At 50.6% G+C, this 22,319-nt stretch overlaps 1 protein-coding gene across 1 annotated transcript; it reads left to right on the top strand.

Annotated features, from left to right (window-relative positions):
• Nucleotides 1-1,500: 1,500 nt before the first annotated feature.
• On the top strand, nucleotides 1,501-19,885 carry LOC139555944 (transmembrane emp24 domain-containing protein 10-like). Its single transcript, XM_071369349.1, has 5 exons — nucleotides 1,501-1,706; nucleotides 2,480-2,600; nucleotides 5,811-5,884; nucleotides 19,068-19,194; nucleotides 19,584-19,885. Exons 1-5 carry the CDS (start codon nucleotides 1,530-1,532, stop codon nucleotides 19,703-19,705), a joined length of 621 nt encoding a protein of 206 aa, XP_071225450.1. The 5' UTR covers nucleotides 1,501-1,529; the 3' UTR covers nucleotides 19,706-19,885.
• Nucleotides 19,886-22,319: the final 2,434 nt, after the last annotated feature.

The raw sequence follows: 22,319 nt of genomic DNA, 5'->3' as shown, positions 1-22,319 counted from the left end.
TATCTATGGCTCTATAGAGGCAGATCAGTAGCTTTATCTATGGCTCTAAAGAGGCAGGTTAGTAGCTGTATCAGGGGCAGGCCAGTAGCTTTATCTATGGCTCTATAGAGGCAGATCAGTAGCTTTATCTATGGCTCTACAGAGGCAGGCCAGTAGCTTTATCTATGGCTCTATAGAGGCAGGTTAGTAGCTTTATCTATGGCTCTATAGAGGCAGATCAGTAGCTTTATCTATGGCTCTACAGAGGCAGGCCAGTAGCTTTATCTATGGCTCTATAGAGGCAGGTCAGTAGCTTTATGGCTCTATAGAGGCAGATCAGTAGCTTTATCTATAGCTCTATGGAGGCAGATCAGTAGCTTTATCTATGGCTCTATAGAGACAGGTCAGTAGCTTTATCTACTGTATGGCTCTACAGAGGCAGGCCAGTAGCTTTATCTATGGCTCTGGTAGAAATGGAAGGTCAGTAGCTTTACTTTGTCTTTGGTGGAAATGGCAGGTCACTGCAATTTCATGTAGGGAATTTTGACAGCAGAATATCAGGCCTCTCTTGTGGTAAAAATAGATCTGATCTTAATCAGTGAGACCTGGATAAATAGAGGTTAAATACCATCAAACTTAGGGGTAATGGCAATTCAGAATAGTGGCAGTGAGAGTGACATATTCAGAGGGGTGAATTGACGTACAGCAGTAAGACCAGTGGGAGACACAGCTTTATCTGTCCAATAATTAGTGTTCACTCAGTGACAGCCTCTGCTCTTAGCGGGCCGTCTGGAGTGCTGGGTCTTCTCTAGGGGATCCGGAAGCGGAGGTTTCCCTGGAAACCGGACAGCTCCATCAATCCTAATTGTGTAATCCCTGAGCCGCTGCTGACAACAAAATAATAGCTTTGGGGGATCTTCAGAATACCCAGTAACTGTGAATGTGATACGGCCTGTTGTGTAATGCTGTTGAGGATTAACCACTTCCTGTACTCTCTGGTTTGTTAGTTCATTATGTAATCAAATGAAATGCTACTTTTCACCAAACATTCTTCAGTTAACTGGTAGGACCACGTAGCTACTGTCAGAAGAGTGATAAAATACATTTTCAAATGAGGCCAATACAGGTATATCTAGATAAAGGGTGGCAGGTAGCCTCGAGGTTAGAGCATTGGGCCAATATTCGAAAGGTTGCTAGTTTGAATACCGGAGCCGACTGTGACCTTGAGCAAGGCACTAAACCAAAGCACTAAACATAATTGCTGTACAATGGTGACCTGGGCTGTGATCCCACTCCACTGCAGGTGTTTCAAGGAGAGTTTGGATATGCCAAAACACTTGACAAATATAAGCACCCCCACCCCCAAATTATAATAGATAGATATGATTTTACAGGCGCTTTATTATGGACTCTTATCTATCTATTTATCCATCTATCAGACCAAACTGTCAACAGCCCTCCTTGACAGCTGCGGCGCTGTGGAGAATTTGAGCTCTTTAGCGGAGTTTCAGTTACCTAGCTGTTGCTCGTGTTTTATTCGGCTTGTAGCCATGGCTCGGTTCGCTGCCCTACTGCTTTTACCTGTTCTCATTGAATCGGTATTTTCGATTTCTTTCTTTCTACCTGTAAATTCAAGGAAATGTCTTCGGGAAGAGATCCACAAAGACGTGCTCGTCACGGGGGAGTATGACATCAACGACGAGTCCAACACCAAAACCAACCTGAAGGTGAGTTTGATGATGTTGGCAATACCGACGTTGCTCGGCTAAGCTAGTTAGCTGCTAACTGTTAGCAGTGAAGGCCCAAACGTAGTTTGGTCATATCATTTCCCGATGAGAAGTAACGTTATCACAACGAAATGCAAAACGTGGATATGATAACGCAGCGAGTTATCTATGTGCATTTGCTACCAATAACGGCTAGTTAGCTCAATGTCTTGTTCACAGCTGCTGTTAGTTTGTAGCTAACTATGGTTAGCTAGCTAACTTTAGCCTGGTTGGGCCTGTGACAGATCCTTCCTGGTTTTTGCCCTGTGAAATGGTTTTGACATAAATAGCAGAATTGTACATTTCTCAAACCAAGTTCATGAAGTATTACATGTGTAAAGGAATTGAAAATTGCAGATCAGAACTAACTGTTATTGTGTTGCTAACCCAATTTAATGTTTAGTTTCAGTTGAGTTGGTGAACATTCATTCAGGATGTTACACGTCAGTCTTAGCTCCCCCATCCACTCTGTGATACGTGTAACCTACTAGCTAGGCTAGCTATGTTAGCATGCTGTAGATTTATCATGTGGATGTCAGCAAAGGGAACGCAGGATTAGAATATGTCTATCATTTGCCTATTGACAAAGTTAGCAGGTTTTGTGTGTGAGTTTACATTACACGTAATTAAGTAAACACAACATTGCCCATAGCGACTGCCATGATGCAGCAGCTGTCATAACGTGATGTATCTCTACCTTTTTACGTAATTTTGTTATTGTCACCTGTTTTTAGATCACAGACTCATCAGGACACATCCTCTACTCGAAGGAAGATGCAACGAAAGGGAAGTTTGCCTTCACAACAGAAGATTATGACATGTTTGAAGTGTGCTTTGAGAGCAAGTCCCCAATGGGTAAGTCAATCTACGTCCCAAAATGGCTCCCTATTTAAGTGCACTACTTTTGACCAGAGGCCTTTGAGAAAAGTAGTGTCCTAAATGGGGAATGGGGTGGCATTTGGGACATACATAATGTGTATAGTTGTTCTTCTGTGGTACGGAAAGTGATGGTACTCCTTAATTAACATAGATGTTTGCAAAGAGCAGGCTCTGCTCAATGTAATTGATAGTCTAACTGCATTACGCCATCCACAAGTAGTGTCTTGTGACAGATTGTTAACAAATGAGTTGCTAGCCTGAATACCAGTCTGAGTTATCATTCCACTCCTTGCCACTCTTTGTAATGCTAACCATTACATGAAGTACAGTGCATTCGGGAAAGTATTCAGACCCCTTGACTGTTTCAAAATTATTCTAAAATGGATAAAATATTTTTTTTCTTATCAATATCCCATAATGACAAAGCGAAAACAGTTATTTTTAATAATTTTTTTGCAAATATATACAAAAAATAAATAGCTTATTTACATAGGTATTCAGACCCTTTGCTATGAGACTCGAAATTGAGCTCAGGTGCATCCTGTTTCCATTGATCATCCTTGAGATGTTTCTACAACTTGATTGGAGTCCACCTGTGGTAAATTCAATTGATTGGACATGATTTGGAAAGGCACACACCTGTCTATACAAGGTCCCACAGTTGACAGTGTATGTCACAGCAAAGAAACAAGCCATGAGGTGGAAGGAATTGTCCGTAGAGCTCCGAGACAGGATTGTGTCGAGGCACAGATCTGGGGAAGGGTACCAAAACATTTCTGCAGCATTGAAGGACCCCAAGAACACAGTGGCCTCCATCATTCTTAAATGGAAGAAGTTTGGAACCACCAAGACTCTTCTTAGAGCTGGCCGCATGGCCAAACTGAGCAATCGGGGGAGAGGGGCCTTGGTCAGGGAGGTGACCAAGAACCCGATGGTCCCTCTGACAGAGCTCTAGAGTTCCTCTGTGGAGATGGGAGAACCTTCCAGAAGGACAACCATCTCTGCAGCACTCCACCAATCAGGCCTTTATGGTCGAGTGGCCAGACAGAAGCCACTCCTCAGTAAAAGGCACATGACAGCCTGCTTCGAGTTAGTCAAAAGGCAGCTAAAGACCCTCAGACCATGAGAAACAAGATTCTCTGGTCTGATAAAACTAAGATTGAACTCTTTGGCCTGAATGCCATGTGTCACATTTGGAGGAAACCTGGCACCATCCCTACATTGAAGCATGGTGGTGGAAGCATCATGCTGTGGGGATGTTTTTCAGCGGCAGGGACTGGGAGACTAGTCAGGATCGAGGGAAATATGAACAAAGCAAAGTACAGTGAGACCCTTGATGAAAACCTGCTCCATTGTGCTTAGGACCTCAGACTGGGGTGAAGGTTCACCTTCCAACAGATCAACGACCCTAAGCACACAGCCAAGACAACGCAGGAGTGGCTTCGGGACAAGTCTCTGAATGTCGTTGAGTGGCCCAGCCAGAGCCCGGACTTGAACCCGATTGAACATGTCTGGAGAGACCTGAAAATAGCTGTGCAGCTGACAGAGCTTGAGAGGATCTGCAGAGAAGAGTGGGAGAAACTCTCCAAATACAGGTCTGCCAAGGTAGTAGCGTCATACCCAAGAAGACTCGAGGCTGTAATCGCTGCCAAAGGCGCTTCAACAAAGTACTGAGTAAAGGGTCTGAATAATTATGTATATGTGATATTTAACCTGTTTTTGCTTCATCATTTATAGGGTATTGTGTGTAGATTGATGAGGGGGGGGAAAAAACAATTTAATACATTTTAGAATAAGGCTGTAACGTAACAAAATGTGGAAAAAGTCAAAGGGGTCTGAATACTTTCTGAATGCACTGTACATGAGGGGAAATGTTAGCAAAACAGGTTCTAGATTTCAGGCCTTAGATGCGGTTAAGAAGTCAATGGAACTTGACCCAAACAATGGAAATGCCATGGAAACGCGTGTGGGGAAAGATCCCGAATCTCCTCATTGCCCCCCTGCAAAATTAGCCTACATTTAGGCTGTTGTTTATATGTGTATTCCACACTATGTTGAGATAAAAAATCAAGAGTATAATGCTTGTATAGATGTCAACCCCCCCCCCCCCCCCTCCCCCCATACATGCTCATGTCATCGTTACCAATCAACTGTATTACAGTAACGACTGACCTCCACCATCGATTTCTGAATGCTAGCTATGCTAACCAGCTTATACGAATGGGAGTTAGCATTTAGCAGTCACTTCTTCTAAACCTAAAAAAAAGGTACTAGTTGTAAATGTTATGCAGAGAAAACAGCCAATTATATCCAAATCGGACTTTAGTAACCACATTGGGGGGCCTTTTACAATACATAAATCATGACAGATTTGATAAATATACATTTTGTTTGATCATATTTGTTGAATGTGCGCCAATCCGGGGTCCTTCTGTCTCCTCCTACGGTCTGTGTTCCATTGACCTCTCTACCACATCTATAGGCTAGCCAGCACATTGCTACATTTGGTTCTGGGTTCTGAGACCCCCCCCCCCAAGGAACACTGCAGTTTCAACTCTTAACCCTTTACACTCTGGGGAATTTAAATGTTTCTTACGGAAGAAATCTGAAAATACATAAACCATGGTAGTAATTGAAAAGGGAACATTTAGGATATTATGGGAAAATGATTAACCAAAATGTCTTGTCAGTTCACCTTTTTATGTGATATTTACATTTACTGTCATTTTCACTCCATTTGTTGATAAAATCTGAAAATACTCTGAATACATTCAGTAACTAAATAATATTCCTGGGAAATGTGGAGTAAGTGCAACACAAGACAAAAAAAATGACACGGTTTGAGTGAGAAGACTAACTGGTTGCCTCACACCTCTCCAGTGTACACGGTTCCTAAGTCATTTTAATGCACTTTTATGTTTCAAAGAAGAGTCTTTAACTATACGTTGCTTATTTTTGAGCTTTCCTAGCTGAGTCGTTGAGGAACTAGGAACTAGTTGTTTTGCTTGCTGTGTGTTATTGCTGGCTGTGTGTTATTGCTGGCTGTGTGTTATTGCTGGCTGTGTGTTATTGCTGGCTGTGTGTTATTGCTGGCTGTGTGTTATTGCTGGCTGTGTGTTATTGAATGAGCTGAGTTAAAGCCCTGCATGGAAATGTACTGAATGAGGTGTATGTTCTGTCACCCAGGAACTGGGAGAGTCCCAGACCAGCTGGTTAATCTGGACATGAAGCACGGAGTGGAGGCCAAGAACTACGAGGAGGTGAGTAGAGACGAAGCCTTTCATTTGACCAAAATGTTTGGAGGGGCGCTCCCTCTGCTGTTTCCTGGAGTTCACGATCACTGTATTCCCTCTGCTGTTTCCTGGAGTTCACGATCACTGTATTCCCTCTGCTGTTTCCTGGAGTTCACGATCACTGTATTCCCTATACGATCGCTGTATTCCCTCTGCTGTTTCCTGGAGTTCACGATCACTGTATTCCCTATACGATCGCTGTATTCCCTCTGCTGTTTCCTGGAGTTCACGATCGCTGTATTCCCTATACGATCGCTGTATTCCCTCTGCTGTTTCCTGGAGTTCACGATCGCTGTATTCCCTATACGATCACTGTATTCCCTCTGCTGTTTCCTGGAGTTCACGATCACTGTATTCCCTATACGATCACTGTATTCCCTCTGCTGTTTCCTGGAGTTCACGATCGCTGTATTCCCTATACGATCGCTGGAGTTCACGATCACTGTATTCCCTATACGATCACTGTATTCCCTCTGCTGTTTCCTGGAGTTCACGATCGCTGTATTCCCTCTGCTGTTTCCTGGAGTTCACGATCGCTGTATTCCCTATACGATCACTGTATTCCCTCTGCTGTTTCCTGGAGTTCACGATCACTGTATTCCCTCTGCTGTTTCCTGGAGTTCACGATCGCTGTATTCCCTATACGATCGCTGTATTCCCTCTGCTGTTTCCTGGAGTTCACGATCAATGTATTCCCTATACGATCACTGTATTCCCTCTGCTGTTTCCTGGAGCTCACGATCGCTGTATTCCCTATACGATCACTGTATTCCCTCTGCTGTTTCCTGGAGCTCACGATCGCTGTATTCCCTATACGATCACTGTATTCCCTCTGCTGTTTCCTGGAGTTCACGATCGCTGTATTCCCTATACGATCGCTGTATTCCCTATACGATCGCTGTATTCCCTATACGATCGCTGTATTCCCTATACGATCGCTGTATTCCCTCTGCTGTTTCCTGGAGTTCACGATCGCTGTATTCCCTATACGATCGCTGTATTCCCTATACGATCGCTGTATTCCCTATACGATCGCTGTATTCCCTATACGATCGCTGTATTCCCTATACGATCGCTGTATTCCCTATACGATCGCTGTATTCCCTATACGATCGCTGTATTCCCTATACGATCGCTGTATTCCCTATACTGTATTCCCTGTACGATCACTGTATTCCCTATACTGTATTCCCTGTACGATCACTGTATTCCCTATACTGTATTCCCTGTACGATCACTGTATTCCCTATACTGTATTCCCTATGCGATCACCGTATTCCCTATACGATCACTGTATTCCCTATACGATCCCTGTATTCCCTGTACTATATTCCCTATACGATCACTGTATTCCCTATACTGTATTCCCTATGCGATCACTGTATTCCCTATACTGTATTCCCTATGCGATCACTGTATTCCCTATACTGTATTCCCTATGCGATCACTGTATTCCCTATACTGTATTCCCTATGCGATCACTGTATTCCCTATACTGTATTCCCTATGCGAACACTGTATTCCCTGTACTGTATTCCCTGTACGATCGCTGTATTCCCTATACTGTATTCCCTATGCGATCACTGTATTCCCTATACTGTATTCCCTATGCGATCACTGTATTCCCTATACTGTATTCCCTATGCGGTCGCTGTATTCCCTATACTGTGATCGTGGACTTCAGGAAACAGCAGAGGGAGTGTAATTTGGGTATCACACAATGTGTGTGCTGGACTAGCTACTGGTACCCTGTGTGTTGGACTAGCTACTGGTACCCTGTGTGTTAGACTAGCTACTGGTACCCTGTGTGTTGGACTAGCTACTGGTACCCTGTGTGCTGGACTAGCTACTGGTACCCTGTGTGTTGGACTAGCTACTGGTACCCTGTGTGCTGGACTAGCTACTGGTACCCTGTGTGCTGGACTAGCTACTGGTACCCTGTGTGTTGGACTAGCTACTGGTACCCTGTGTGTTGGACTAGCTACTGGTACCCTGTGTGCTGGACTAGCTACTGGTACCCTGTGTGTTGGACTAGCTACTGGTACCCTGTGTGTTGGACTAGCTACTGGTACCTTGTGTGCTGGACTAGCTACTGGTACCCTGTGTGTTGGACTAGCTACTGGTACCCTGTGTGTTGGACTAGCTACTGGTACCCTGTGTGTTGGACTAGCTACTGGTACCCTGTGTGTTGGACTAGCTACTGGTACCCTGTGTGTTGGACTAGCTACTGGTACCCTGTGTGTTGGACTAGCTACTGGTACCCTGTGTGTTGGACTAGCTACTGGTACCCTGTGTGTTGGACTAGCTACTGGTACCCTGTGTGCTGGACTAGCTACTGGTACCCTGTGTGTTGGACTAGCTACTGGTACCCTGTGTGCTGGACTAGCTACTGGTACCCTGTGTGTTGGACTAGCTACTGGTACCCTGTGTGTTGGACTAGCTACTGGTACCCTGTGTGTTGGACTAGCTACTGGTACCCTGTGTGCTGGACCTGCTACTGGTACCCTTTGTGTTGGACTAGCTACTGGTACCCTGTGTGTTGGACTAGCTACTGGTACCCTGTGTGTTGGACTAGCTACTGGTACCCTGTGTGCTGGACTAGCTACTGGTACCCTGTGTGTTGGACTAGCTACTGGTACCCTGTGTGTTGGACTAGCTACTGGTACCCTGTGTGTTGGACTAGCTACTGGTACCCTGTGTGTTGGACTAGCTACTGGTACCCTGTGTGCTGTACTAACTACTGGTACCCTGTGTGCTGGACTAACTACTGGTACCCTGTGTGCTGGACTAGCTACTGGTACCCTGTGTGTTGGACTAGCTACTGGTACCCTGTGTGTTGGACTAGCTACTGGTACCCTGTGTGTTGGACTAGCTACTGGTACCCTGTGTGTTGGACTAGCTACTGGTACCCTGTGTGCTGGACCTGCTACTGGTACCCTGTGTGTTGGACTAGCTACTGGTACCCTGTGTGTTGGACTAGCTACTGGTACCCTGTGTGTTGGACTAGCTACTGGTACCCTGTGTGCTGGACTAGCTACTGGTACCCTGTGTGTTGGACTAGCTACTGGTACCCTGTGTGTTGGACTAGCTACTGGTACCCTGTGTGTTGGACTAGCTACTGGTACCCTGTGTGTTGGACTAGCTACTGGTACCCTGTGTGTTGGACTAGCTACTGGTACCCTGTGTGCTGGACTAGCTACTGGTACCCTGTGTGTTGGACTAGCTACTGGTACCCTGTGTGTTGGACTAGCTACTGGTACCCTGTGTGCTGGACTAGCTACTGGTACCCTGTGTGTTGGACTAGCTACTGGTACCCTGTGTGCTGGACTAGCTACTGGTACCCTGTGTGTTGGACTAGCTACTGGTACCCTGTGTGTTGGACTAGCTACTGGTACCCTGTGTGCTGGACTAGCTACTGGTACCCTGTGTGCTGGACTAGCTACTGGTACCCTGTGTGCTGGACTAGCTACTGGTACCCTGTGTGCTGGACTAGCTACTGGTACCCTGTGTGTTGGACTAGCTACTGGTACCCTGTGTGCTGGACTAGCTACTGGTACCCTGTGTGTTGGACTAGCTACTGGTACCCTGTGTGTTGGACTAGCTACTGGTACCCTGTGTGTTGGACTAGCTACTGGTACCCTGTGTGTTGGACTAGCTACTGGTACCCTGTGTGCTGGACTAGCTACTGGTACCCTGTGTGTTGGACTAGCTACTGGTACCCTGTGTGCTGGACCTGCTACTGGTACCCTGTGTGTTGGACTAGCTACTGGTACCCTGTGTGTTGGACTAGCTACTGGTACCCTGTGTGTTGGACTAGCTACTGGTACCCTGTGTGCTGGACTAGCTACTGGTACCCTGTGTGTTGGACTAGCTACTGGTACCCTGTGTGTTGGACTAGCTACTGGTACCCTGTGTGTTGGACTAGCTACTGGTACCCTGTGTGTTGGACTAGCTACTGGTACCCTGTGTGTTGGACTAGCTACTGGTACCCTGTGTGTTGGACTAGCTACTGGTACCCTGTGTGTTGGACTAGCTACTGGTACCCTGTGTGCTGGACTAGCTACTGGTACCCTGTGTGTTGGACTAGCTACTGGTACCCTGTGTGCTGGACTAGCTACTGGTACCCTGTGTGCTGGACTAGCTACTGGTACCCTGTGTGTTGGACTAGCTACTGGTACCCTGTGTGCTGGACTAGCTACTGGTACCCTGTGTGTTGGACTAGCTACTGGTACCCTGTGTGTTGGACTAGCTACTGGTACCCTGTGTGCTGGACTAGCTACTGGTACCCTGTGTGTTGGACTAGCTACTGGTACCCTGTGTGCTGGACTAGCTACTGGTACCCTGTGTGTTGGACTAGCTACTGGTACCCTGTGTGTTGGACTAGCTACTGGTACCCTGTGTGTTGGACTAGCTACTGGTACCCTGTGTGTTGGACTAGCTACTGGTACCCTGTGTGTTGGACTAGCTACTGGTACCCTGTGTGTTGGACTAGCTACTGGTACCCTGTGTGCTGGACTAGCTACTGGTACCCTGTGTGCTGGACTAGCTACTGGTACCCTGTGTGCTGGACTAGCTACTGGTACCCTGTGTGTGTGTGTGTGTGTTATCATATCTAGGGTTGTATTGAGAATTGAATACTGATTTGAGCTCGAGGCTCATGAGTGGGGATGGAGGACTAGGCCAGCTACTGGTGTCTGTGTTAATGTGGGTGAGTACTGTATAGTGCAACATGCCTGTGTGGGTGAGTACTGTACAGTGCAACATGCCTGTGTGGGTGAGTACTGTACAGTGCAACATGCCTGTGCGGGTGAGTACTGTACAGTGCAACATGCCTGTGCGGGTGAGTACTGTACAGTGCAACATGCCTGTGCGGGTGAGTACTGTACAGTGCAACATGCCTGTGCGGGTGAGTACTGTACAGTGCAACATGCCTGTGCGGGTGAGTACTTTACAGTGCAACATGCCTGTGTGGGTGAGTACTGTACAGTGCAACATGCCTGTGTGGGTGAGTACTGTACAGTGCAACATGCCTGTGTGGGTGAGTACTTTACAGTGCAACATGCCTGTGTGGGTGAGGACTGTATAGTGCAACATGCCTGTGTGGGTGAGTACTGTACAGTGCAACATGCCTGTGTGGGTGAGTACTGTACAGTGCAACATGCCTGTGTGGGTGAGTACTGTATAGTGCAACATGCCTGTGTGGGTGAGTACTGTACAGTGCAACATGCTGAGGTACGTAACGTCATTGTGTGAGTGTGTGGTATTCGAATAGAACGTCATTGGCGAGGAAAGTGGGAAATGAAAGTTGGCTAAAATTTCTCTTGTCTTTAGCCAACGCAATGTCTTGCTACTGTGACAGCTATCTGCATACCCCCCCCCCCCCCCCTCTGACATTTTAATTTCACTTCCCTTTTTTATGAACCTCCCCCCGATTTAATTGAGTTGGTAGATGAGATTTTGATGAATCAGGGATTCCTGTTTTCCTGACATTGGCCTCTGAAACAGATCTATCCCCCAGCCAAAATCATGTTTTCCTGATTTTCTATCCTGTCCCTATCAGCAAGGGTTGGAACCGCTTCAGGGAACAGAACCGAAAACCGGAAAAAAACAAAATGATCTATACTGTTCCGGAACAGAACTGTTATTTTTCGCCAGTACCACAAAAATTGCAACAAAGCGTCTATACAAAGCCCTCACTCTTTGTCACTCAAAGTTATTTCAGTGTGTACTGTAGCCCCCCCACCCCTCTAGAGCCTAGGTTACTGTAGCCCCCCCCCCTCTGGAGCCTAAGTTACTGTAGCCCCCCCCCCCCCCTCTGGAGCGTAGGTTACTGTAGCCCCCCCCTCTGGAGCCTAGGTTACTGTAGCCCCCCCTCTGGAGCCTAGGTTACTGTAGCCCCCCCCCCCCTCTAGAGCCTAGGTTACTGTAGCCCCCCCCCCTCTGGAGCCTAGGTTACTGTAGCCCCCCCCCCCCGGAGCCTAGGTTACTGTAGCCCCCCCCCTCTGGAGCCTAGGTTACTGTAGCCCCCCCCCCCCCCTCTAGAGCCTAGGTTACTGTAGCCCCCCCCCCCCTCTGGAGCCTAAGTTACTGTAGCCCCCCCCCCCCTCTGGAGCGTAGGTTACTGTAGCCCCCCCCTCTGGAGCCTAGGTTACTGTAGCCCCCCCCCCCCCCTCTAGAGCCTAGGTTACTGTAGCCCCCCCCCCTCTGGAGCCTAGGTTACTGTAGCCCCCCCCCCCCGGAGCCTAGGTTACTGTAGCCCCCCCCCTCTGGAGCCTAGGTTACTGTAGCCCCCCCCCCCCCCTCTAGAGCCTAGGTTACTGTAGCCCCCCCCCCCCCTCTGGAGCCTAAGTTACTGTAGCCCCCCCCCCCCCCCTCTGGAGCCTAAGTTACTGTAGCCCCCCCCCCCCTCTGGAGCGTAGGTTACTGTAGCCCCCCCCTCTGGAGCCTAGGTTACTGTAGCCCCCCCTCTGGAGCCTAGGTTACTGTAGCCCCCCCCCCCCTCTAGAGCCTAGGTTACTGTAGCCCCCCCCCCTCTGGAGCCTAGGTTACTGTAGCCCCCCCCCCCCCGGAGCCTAGGTTACTGTAGCCCCCCCCTCTGGAGCCTAGGTTACTGTAGCCCCCCCCCCCCTCTAGAGCCTAGGTTACTGTAGCCCCCCCCCCCCCCCTGGAGCCTAGGTTACTGTAGCCCCCCCCCCTCTGGAGCCTAGGTTACTGTAGCCCCCCCCCCCTCTGGAGCCTAGGTTACTGTAGCCCCCCCTCTGGAGCCTAGGTTACTGTAGCCACCCCCCCCCTCTGGAGCCTAGGTTACTGTAGCCACCCCCCCCCTCTGGAGCCTAGGTTACTGTAGCCCCCCCCCCCTCTGGAGCCTAGGTTACTGTAGCCCCCCCCCCCTCTGGAGCCTAGGTTACTGTAGCCCCCCCCCCTCTGGAGCCTAGGTTACTGTAGCCCTCCCCTCTGGAGCCTAGGTTACTGTAGCCCCCCCCTCTGGAGCCTAGGTTACTGTAGCCCCCCCCTCTGGAGCCTAGGTTACTGTAGCCCCCCCCCCCCCCTCTGGAGCCTAGGTTACTGTAGCCCCCCCCCCCCCCCTCTGGAGCCTAGGTTACTGTAGCCCCCCCCCCCCCTCTGGAGCCTAGGTTACTGTAGCCCCCCCCCCCTCTGGAGCCTAGGTTACTGTAGCCCCCCCCCCCTCTGGAGCCTAGGTTACTGTAGCCCCCCCCTCTGGAGCCTAGGTTACTGTAGCCCCCCCCCTCTGGAGCGTAGGTTACTGTAGCCCCCCCCCCCCCTCTGGAGCCTAGGTTACTGTAGCCCCCCCCCCCTCTGGAGCCTAGGTTACTGTAGCCCCCCCCCCCCGGAGCCTAGGTTACTGTAGCCCCCCCCCTCTGGAGCCTAGGTTACTGTAGCCCCCCCCCCCCCCTCTAGAGCCTAGGTTACTGTAGCCCCCCCCCCCCCTCTGGAGCCTAGGTTACTGTAGCCCCCCCCCCTCTGGAGCCTAGGTTACTGTAGCCCCCCCCCCTCTGGAGCCTAGGTTACTGTAGCCCCCCCTCTGGAGCCTAGGTTACTGTAGCCACCCCCCCCCTCTGGAGCCTAGGTTACTGTAGCCACCCCCCCCCTCTGGAGCCTAGGTTACTGTAGCCCCCCCCCCTCTGGAGCCTAGGTTACTGTAGCCCCCCCCCCCCCTCTGGAGCCTAGGTTACTGTAGCCCCCCCCTCTGGAGCCTAGGTTACTGTAGCCCTCCCCTCTGGAGCCTAGGTTACTGTAGCCCCCCCTCTGGAGCCTAGGTTACTGTAGCCCCCCCTCTGGAGCCTAGGTTACTGTAGCCCCCCCCCCCCTCTGGAGCCTAGGTTACTGTAGCCCCCCCCCCCCTCTGGAGCCTAGGTTACTGTAGCCCCCCCCCCCTCTGGAGCCTAGGTTACTGTAGCCCCCCCCCTCTGGAGCCTAGGTTACTGTAGCCCCCCCCCCTCTGGAGCCTAGGTTACTGTAGCCCCCCCCTCTGGAGCCTAGGTTACTGTAGCCCCCCCCCCTCTGGAGCGTAGGTTACTGTAGCCCCCCCCCCCCTCTGGAGCCTAGGTTACTGTAGCCCCCCCCCCCCCCTGGAGCCTAGGTTACTGTAGCCCCCCCCCCCTCTGGAGCCTAGGTTACTGTAGCCCCCCCCCCCCCTCTGGAGCCTAGGTTACTGTAGCCCCCCCCCCCTCTGGAGCCTAGGTTACTGTAGCCCCCCCCCCCTCTGGAGCCTAGGTTACTGTAGCCCCCCCCCCCCCTCTGGAGCCTAGGTTACTGTAGCCCCCCCCTCTGGAGCCTAGGTTACTGTAGCCCCCCCTCTGGAGCCTAGGTTACTGTAGCCCCCCCCCCCCCCCTCTGGAGCCTAGGTTACTGTAGCCCCCCCCCCCTCTGGAGCCTAGGTTACTGTAGCCCCCCCCCCCTCTGGAGCCTAGGTTACTGTAGCCCCCCCCCCCTCTGGAGCGTAGGTTACTGTAGCCCCCCCCCCCCCTCTGGAGCCTAGGTTACTGTAGCCCCCCTCCCCCTCTGGAGCCTAGGTTACTGTAGCCCCCCCCCCCCTCTGGAGCCTAGGTTACTGTAGCCCCCCCCTCTGGAGCCTAGGTTACTGTAGCCCCCCCCTCTGGAGCCTAGGTTACTGTAGCCCCCCCCCCTCTGGAGCCTAGGTTACTGTAGCCCCCCCCCCTCTGGAGCGTAGGTTACTGTAGCCCCCCCCCTCTGGAGCCTAGGTTACTGTAGCCCCCCCCCCTCCCTGGAGCCTAGGTTACTGTAGCCCCCCCCCCCCTCTGGAGCCTAGGTTACTGTAGCCCCCCCCCCCTCTGGAGCCTAGGTTACTGTAGCCCCCCCCCCCCCCTCTGGAGCGTAGGTTACTGTAGCCCCCCCCCCCCCTCTGGAGCCTAGGTTACTGTAGCCCCCCCCCCTCTAGAGCCTAGGTTACTATAGCCCCCCCCCCCCCCCTCTGGAGCCTAGGTTACTGTAGCCCCCCCCCCCCTCTGGAGCCTAGGTTACTGTAGCCACCCCCCCCCCCTCTGGAGCCTAGGTTACTGTAGCCCCCCCCCCCCCTCTGGAGCCTAGGTTACTGTAGCCCCCCCCTCTGGAGCCTAGGTTACTGTAGCCCCCCCCTCTGGAGCCTAGGTTACTGTAGCCCCCCCCTCTGGAGCCTAGGTTACTGTAGCCTCCCCCTCTGGAGCCTAGGTTACTGTAGCCCCCCCCCCCCTCTGGAGCCTAGGTTACTGTAGCCCCCCCCCCCCCTCTGGAGCCTAGGTTACTGTAGCCCCCCCCCCCTCTGGAGCCTAGGTTACTGTAGGCCCCCCCCCCCCTCTGGAGCCTAGGTTACTGTAGCCCCCCCCCCCCTCTGGAGCCTAGGTTACTGTAGCCCCCCCCCCCCCTCTGGAGCCTAGGTTACTGTAGCCCCCCCCCCCCTCTGGAGCCTAGGTTACTGTAGCCCCCCCCCCCTCTGGAGCCTAGGTTACTGTAGCCCCCCCCTCTGGAGCCTAGGTTACTGTAGCCCCCCCCTCTGGAGCCTAGGTTACTGTAGCCCCCCCCTCTGGAGCGTAGGTTACTGTAGCCCCCCCCCCCCCCCCCTCTGGAGCCTAGGTTACTGTAGCCCCCCCCCCCTCTAGAGCCTAGGTTACTGTAGCCCCCCCCCCCTCTGGAGCCTAGGTTACTGTAGCCCCCCCCCCCTCTGGAGCCTAGGTTACTGTAGCCCCCCCCCCCCCCCCTCTGGAGCCTAGGTTACTGTAGCCCCCCCCCCCCCCTCTGGAGCCTAGGTTACTGTAGCCCCCCCTCTGGAGCCTAGGTTACTGTAGCCCCCCCTCTGGAGCCTAGGTTACTGTAGCCCCCCCCTCTGGAGCCTAGGTTACTGTAGCCTCCCCCTCTGGAGCCTAGGTTACTGTAGCCCCCCCCCCCCTCTGGAGCCTAGGTTACTGTAGCCCCCCCCCCCCCCCTCTGGAGCCTAGGTTACTGTAGCCCCCCCCCCTCTGGAGCCTAGGTTACTGTAGGCCCCCCCCCCCTCTGGAGCCTAGGTTACTGTAGCCCCCCCCCCTCTGGAGCCTAGGTTACTGTAGCCCCCCCCCCTCTGGAGCCTAGGTTACTGTAGCCCCCCCCCCCCTCTGGAGCCTAGGTTACTGTAGCCCCCCCCCCTCTGGAGCCTAGGTTACTGTAGCCCCCCCCCCTCTGGAGCCTAGGTTACTGTAGCCCCCCCCTCTGGAGCCTAGGTTACTGTAGCCCCCCCCTCTGGAGCCTAGGTTACTGTAGCCCCCCCCTCTGGAGCCTAGGTTACTGTAGCCTCCCCCTCTGGAGCCTAGGTTACTGTAGCCCCCCCCCCCTCTGGAGCCTAGGTTACTGTAGCCCCCCCCCCCCTCTGGAGCCTAGGTTACTGTAGCCCCCCCCTCTGGAGCCTAGGTTACTGTAGGCCCCCCCCCTCTGGAGCCTAGGTTACTGTAGCCCCCCCCCCTCTGGAGCCTAGGTTACTGTAGCCCCCCCCTCTGGAGCCTAGGTTACTGTAGCCCCCCCCCCCCCTCTGGAGCCTAGGTTACTGTAGCCCCCCCCTCTGGAGCCTAGGTTACTGTAGCCCCCCCCCTCTGGAGCCTAGGTTACTGTAGCCCCCCCCTCTGGAGCCTAGGTTACTGTAGCCCCCCCCCCTCTGGAGCCTAGGTTACTGTAGCCCCCCCCCCCCTCTGGAGCCTAGGTTACTGTAGCCCCCCTCTGGAGCCTAGGTTACTGTAGCCCCCCCCTCTGGAGCCTAGGTTACTGTAGCCCCCCCCTCTGGAGCCTAGGTTACTGTAGCCCCCCCCTCTGGAGCCTAGGTTACTGTAGCCCCCCCCTCTGGAGCCTAGGTTACTGTAGCCCCCCCCCTCTGGAGCCTAGGTTACTGTAGCCCCCCCCCTCTGGAGCCTAGGTTACTGTAGCCCCCCCCCCCCCTCTGGAGCCTAGGTTACTGTAGCCCCCCCCCCCTCTGGAGCCTAGGTTACTGTAGCCCCCCCCCCCTCTGGAGCTAGGTTACTGTAGCCCCCCCCCCCCTCTGGAGCCTAGGTTACTGTAGCCCCCCCCCCCCCCTCTGGAGCCTAGGTTACTGTAGCCCCCCCCCCCCTCTGGAGCCTAGGTTACTGTAGCCCCCCCCTCTGGAGCCTAGGTTACTGTAGCCCCCCCCTCTGGAGCCTAGGTTACTGTAGCCCCCCCCTCTGGAGCCTAGGTTACTGTAGCCCCCCCTCTGGAGCCTAGGTTACTGTAGCCCCCCCCCCCCCTCTGGAGCCTAGGTTACTGTAGCCCCCCCCCCCTCTGGAGCCTAGGTTACTGTAGCCCCCCCCCCCTCTGGAGCCTAGGTTACTGTAGGCCCCCCCCCCCTCTGGAGCCTAGGTTACTGTAGCCCCCCCCCCCTCTGGAGCCTAGGTTACTGTAGCCCCCCCCCCCTCTGGAGCCTAGGTTACTGTAGCCCCCCCCCCCCTCTGGAGCCTAGGTTACTGTAGCCCCCCCCCCCCCTCTGGAGCCTAGGTTACTGTAGCCCCCCCCTCTGGAGCCTAGGTTACTGTAGCCCCCCCCTCTGGAGCCTAGGTTACTGTAGCCCCCCCCTCCCCTCTGGAGCCTAGGTTACTGTAGCCCCCCCCCCTCTGGAGCCTAGGTTACTGTAGCCCCCCCCCCCCCCCTCTGGAGCCTAGGTTACTGTAGCCCCCCCCCCCCCTCTGGAGCCTAGGTTACTGTAGCCCCCCCCCCCCTCTGGAGCCTAGGTTACTGTAGCCCCCCCCCCTCTGGAGCCTAGGTTACTGTAGCCCCCCCCCCTCTGGAGCCTAGGTTACTGTAGCCCCCCCCCCTCTGGAGCCTAGGTTACTGTAGCCCCCCCCCCTCTGGAGCCTAGGTTACTGTAGCATACTGACGGCGTAATTCAGAAATTAGGGAGATATTTTTAATTGGAGAATAATGGATTGACTTTTTCATGCTAGTTAAGTATACTCTAGTTATCACGTTTCACATTGGATTTAATAACTACAAAAAGGTAAGACGTGTTTTTAATTCTGGTGCCGCTCTGAACACTGAAGCTTGTTAGCGAGCTAACGTTTGCTCTGATCCAACGTTAAACCAACTCTGACATTTAAACACGTTCAAAGCTCCTCCATAGAAGCCGTTCCTCTGTAGGTATAATTCTGTGGGCCTAATTCAGATAATACATGTCATCACAAGATGCCCAGCGCTTCAAGCCTCCTCCTCCTCCACCCTCTCTCCACACCCTAAAAATATCAGTTGCACCTCGCACCCTACACTGACTGGCAGCACAGTGTGTTTGTCTTCCATTATGATTAAAATACTATTTGCTCTTAAGGACTTTCCTATACGGATTAAATTGTTTACCCACTCCACAGCAAGCTTCTCTATCAGCACTAATTTAATGGCGAGCTAAATGTAAACAAACAAAAAAGATATACATATAGCAGAGGTTTAAAAAGGAACAGAAAGGAAAGATATAGACTTTTTTTGTGGTTCGAACCCGATTCAGAACTTTATTTTGCTGGTCGGAAGAGTGGAACCGAACACACATAATAATGGTTCTGTTTGTTCAGAACAAAACGATTTGGAAAACAATTTGGTTTCCAACATCTGCTGATCTTATCCCTTTTTTAAAGTTGTAGCTTATGGGACCAGATTCTCTGCTCGGGAATCAATACGTTTGCTAAACTAAAGCAGGAGGAAGGGCAGAGCGTTCTACATACCAGACAGATTGTCATTAGTTCAACATGAACAGGAGCACAAACTGTTCTCTGCTGCGGTCTGGCACTACTGCTGCACAGCTCAAGAGCGCCCCCAACTGGACAAACTGGGTCATAGCACAGTCCAAGCTTCTATTGAATAATATAACACAAATATATGCCATTTTAACAGACACTTTAATCCAAAGTGATTTACAGTTATGCATGCATACAATTTAGGTATGGTTGGTCCCAGGAATCAAACCGACTCTCCTGGCATTGTAAGAGCCTACCAACTGAGCTACGGAAGACCACTCACATTTCTCAAACTTTTTTTTATTTTTTTGAATATTTGTTCCTGTTCATCAAACATCTAGAGATCAGAAATCCAGTAAACACCTACTGACATGGGATGGATTGTGGTGTTGCAATGTTGGTAGATTTGTTTTTGATTGGCGGCTCTCTCGTCCACTCAGATCGCCAAGGTGGAGAAGCTGAAGCCCCTGGAGGTGGAGCTAAGGCGGCTGGAGGACCTATCAGAGTCCATCGTCAACGACTTTGCCTACATGAAGAGGAGAGAGGAGGAGATGAGGGATACCAACGGTAAGAAGAGTGCACCTGTACCGATAAAGTAGTACCACAATGTATTCTAGCCTGATCCTAACTTGGTAAAGGATTGTGCAACTCAAATTTAAACACAAACCTACCATTTTTGTTTGTTAATACATGCATGATTCTTGTGGAACTTGCTGTTACGTTTCTCAAGTTATGTATTGGCCCACAAATGCTTAGTTTTAGCTCATTGTCACAAAAAAAAAAATGTTCATCACTCATTCACTTACGCATCTATCAAGTCACAATTTATTTAAAGTGCGTATAACAAAAGTCTCAATACAGTTTACAAATAAATACTAATGAATATAATTGGGAAAAAAGAAAGCAAAATAAGTAACTTCTATAATATTTCTTTAATTCTAACTCTGTTCTTCCAGAGTCCACCAACACACGCGTCCTCTACTTCAGTATCTTCTCTATGTGCTGTCTGATTGGCCTGGCCACCTGGCAGGTCTTCTACCTGCGACGCTTCTTCAAGGCCAAGAAGCTCATCGAGTAGAGAGAGAGAGGCATCACCACTCCGCCCAGGGAGAGCAGCCAATGCTTACCCGATCAATCTCCACCCGCCTCGGACTAACTTCGTCAAAACTAGAGCTGTGTCCGAAATGACTGGAGGAGATGGAGACCAGCTCACTGTCGAGGGGCGAAAGAGGAATAAATCCAAAAACAGAAACGGGAATAATTGTAGTCCTTTATTGGACAGTGTGCCGGTCTCCATCTCTTCCAGTGTTCTTATTTTGACCTTTACACCTGGAACCAGCACTATTCAGTAGTAAGGACAGACTCCTAGAATTCATATTTATGTGTTTTTAAATGCCATCATATTTCCTCTAGAGTGCACTACTTTTTTTTACCAGAACCCCATAGGGCTCCGGGTTCCCCCCCCATAGGGCTCCGGGTTCCCCCCCCATAGGGCTCCGGGTTCCCCCCCCATAGGGCTCCGGGTTCCCCCCCCATAGGGCTCCGGGTTCCCCCCCCATAGGGTTCCGGGTTCCCCCCCCCATAGGGTTCCGGGTTCCCCCCCCATAGGGCTCCGGGTTCCCCCCCCATAGGGCTCCGGGTTTCCCCCCCCATAGGGCTCCGGGTGTCCCCCCCATAGGGCTCCGGGGTCCTCCCCCATAGGGCTCCGGGGTCCTCCCCCATAGGGCTCTTGGGTCCCCCCCATAGGGCTCCGGGCAAATGTAGTGCACTATATAGGGAGTAAGATGGCGTTTTGGACGTACCCTATAATGACAACAAAAGGAATGAGCGGGGGAAGGTTTCAGGGGTGTGGTGCTGAGAGAGCACCATGGGTAGCTTATTCTCTGAAGGGTAGCTTATTCTCTGAAAGCCATGTACACCTGGGACTCATTCAGTGGAGTGAAACATTCAACAAAAATAATCTATACAAATGTAGAATATTCCCAGATTTCTATTCCGGGAGTGAGACATGCATGTCTGTTCTATCTGCAATTTGTTTTATACATTTTGCATCCTGCTGAATAAGCACCTGATGTTTTGGTGATCGATTTGACATTTTTTAATGTGTATAGTTTGATTTGGAGTTTTATGTTGTTGGGATGAATGGATGCACCCTTGAGAAAGGTCTATTCCCCCTTTTATATCGTTGTACAAAATCTTTGCCATGCGACCTATAGGATGTAGGGTTCAGCCCAAAATTGCAACCTATTCCCTATAAGAATAGGGTACCATTTAGGCAAAAACTATATTCTTGTGGCCCTTTAAAAAAAAAAAAACGAAGGCCTCTATGAACGGCAGGTGGAATGTGTTATAACTCAGAATAGAAACTATGGCGACCACTGAACTTTTATGTATTTGTCAGCTAATTAATTTGCATACAGGTTTGGTAGCTACATTTGAGTGTCTTTAGTTTGTTTTGATTGTAAATGCAAGGGGGGGGCTAATAAGTTCAGGGAAAGAATAGCTATATCTCAAATTGAACCCTTTTCCCTATATAGGCCTAGTGCACTACTTGTGATCTGGGTAGTACTGCGCTATATAGGGAATAGGGTGCCATTTGAACCCTATTCCCTATATAGGCCTAGTGCACTACTTTTGACCAGGGTAGTACTGCACTATATAGGGAATAGGGTGCCATTAGAACCCTATTCCCTATATAGGCCTAGTGCACTACTTTTGACCAGGGTAGTACTGCACTATATAGGGAATAGGGTGCCATTTGAACCATATTCCCTATATAGGCCTAGTGCACTACTTTTGACCAGGGTAGTACTGCACTATATAGGGTGCCATTTGAGATGCAGACAATATAATCTTGAAAACTAGGTCATTTTATAGTGGAACCATTGCACGCTTTTAAGTTGTTTTTTTAAAAGATGTACAAAAGATAACAGCCACATATCTATGTACTTTTCCATCTTGAATAGGTTATAAGACAAGTAGAGCTGCAGGGCCTTTTTGGAAATGATGTCTCTTCCTCTTTTGAGACCCATTGAATCTACTACACCTACCATCCAAGATCCATCCAGCTTTCTTTTGGAGATGATTCTGAGGTTTGGGCTACATGAGGATTTGGGGTTGTTTTAAAATGATTATTTTTTTAATTTTTATTATCGCATTGGTGCGATTTTCACATGTATGTGCTATATTTCCACAACTCTTAATACAAAATTCAAAAACGGATCATCAAAAAGCCAGTTTCAAAACTAAACACATTTTCAATTGACTAAAGTACATCGCACAGTCTCACTTTTTACACCAAAATGTAATCAGTGTTTCATTTGGAAAGACATGTTTCACACGGCAATACATGTTTCATAAGAAGTCATTGCTTTTCTCAATGGATGTCTGTAAAGTCGAAACGTAAGTATGATATATTTATTACTATTATGATTTTACTTCACAGTAAGTAAAACAAATCTGATAATTGACAAAATCAGACATGTACTATATGTTACAAAATTAAAAAGGTTTTATTGGTCGCGTACACAGATGAGCAGATGTTACAGCGGGCGCAGCAAAATGCTTGTGTTTCTAGCTCCTACATTGCAGTAATACAATACCAATTCGCAAATAATCCAGAAAGTCCTTAACAATAAATAATAGCTTCACTAAAATAGCATTGGGTAGTACGGTACTGTAAAATAGTCCAT

This window comes from Salvelinus alpinus, chromosome 27 (genome assembly GCF_045679555.1).
Source record: "Salvelinus alpinus chromosome 27, SLU_Salpinus.1, whole genome shotgun sequence".
In the NCBI taxonomy this organism is placed as follows: Eukaryota; Metazoa; Chordata; class Actinopteri; order Salmoniformes; family Salmonidae; genus Salvelinus; species Salvelinus alpinus.
Note: the sequence above shows the minus strand (reverse complement) of the source record. Positions and strands in the feature narration are given on the sequence as shown.

Bases quoted from the DNA above. Each gene is read 5' to 3' on its own strand.
- LOC139555944 (XM_071369349.1), top strand. From the start codon at position 1,530: ATGGCTCGGTTCGCTGCCCTACTGCTTTTACCTGTTCTCATTGAATCG. The intron at 1,707-2,479 runs GTGAGTTTGATG...ACCTGTTTTTAG, and splicing joins ACACCAAAACCAACCTGAAG to ATCACAGACTCATCAGGACA. The intron at 5,885-19,067 runs GTGAGTAGAGAC...TCGTCCACTCAG, and splicing joins AGGCCAAGAACTACGAGGAG to ATCGCCAAGGTGGAGAAGCT.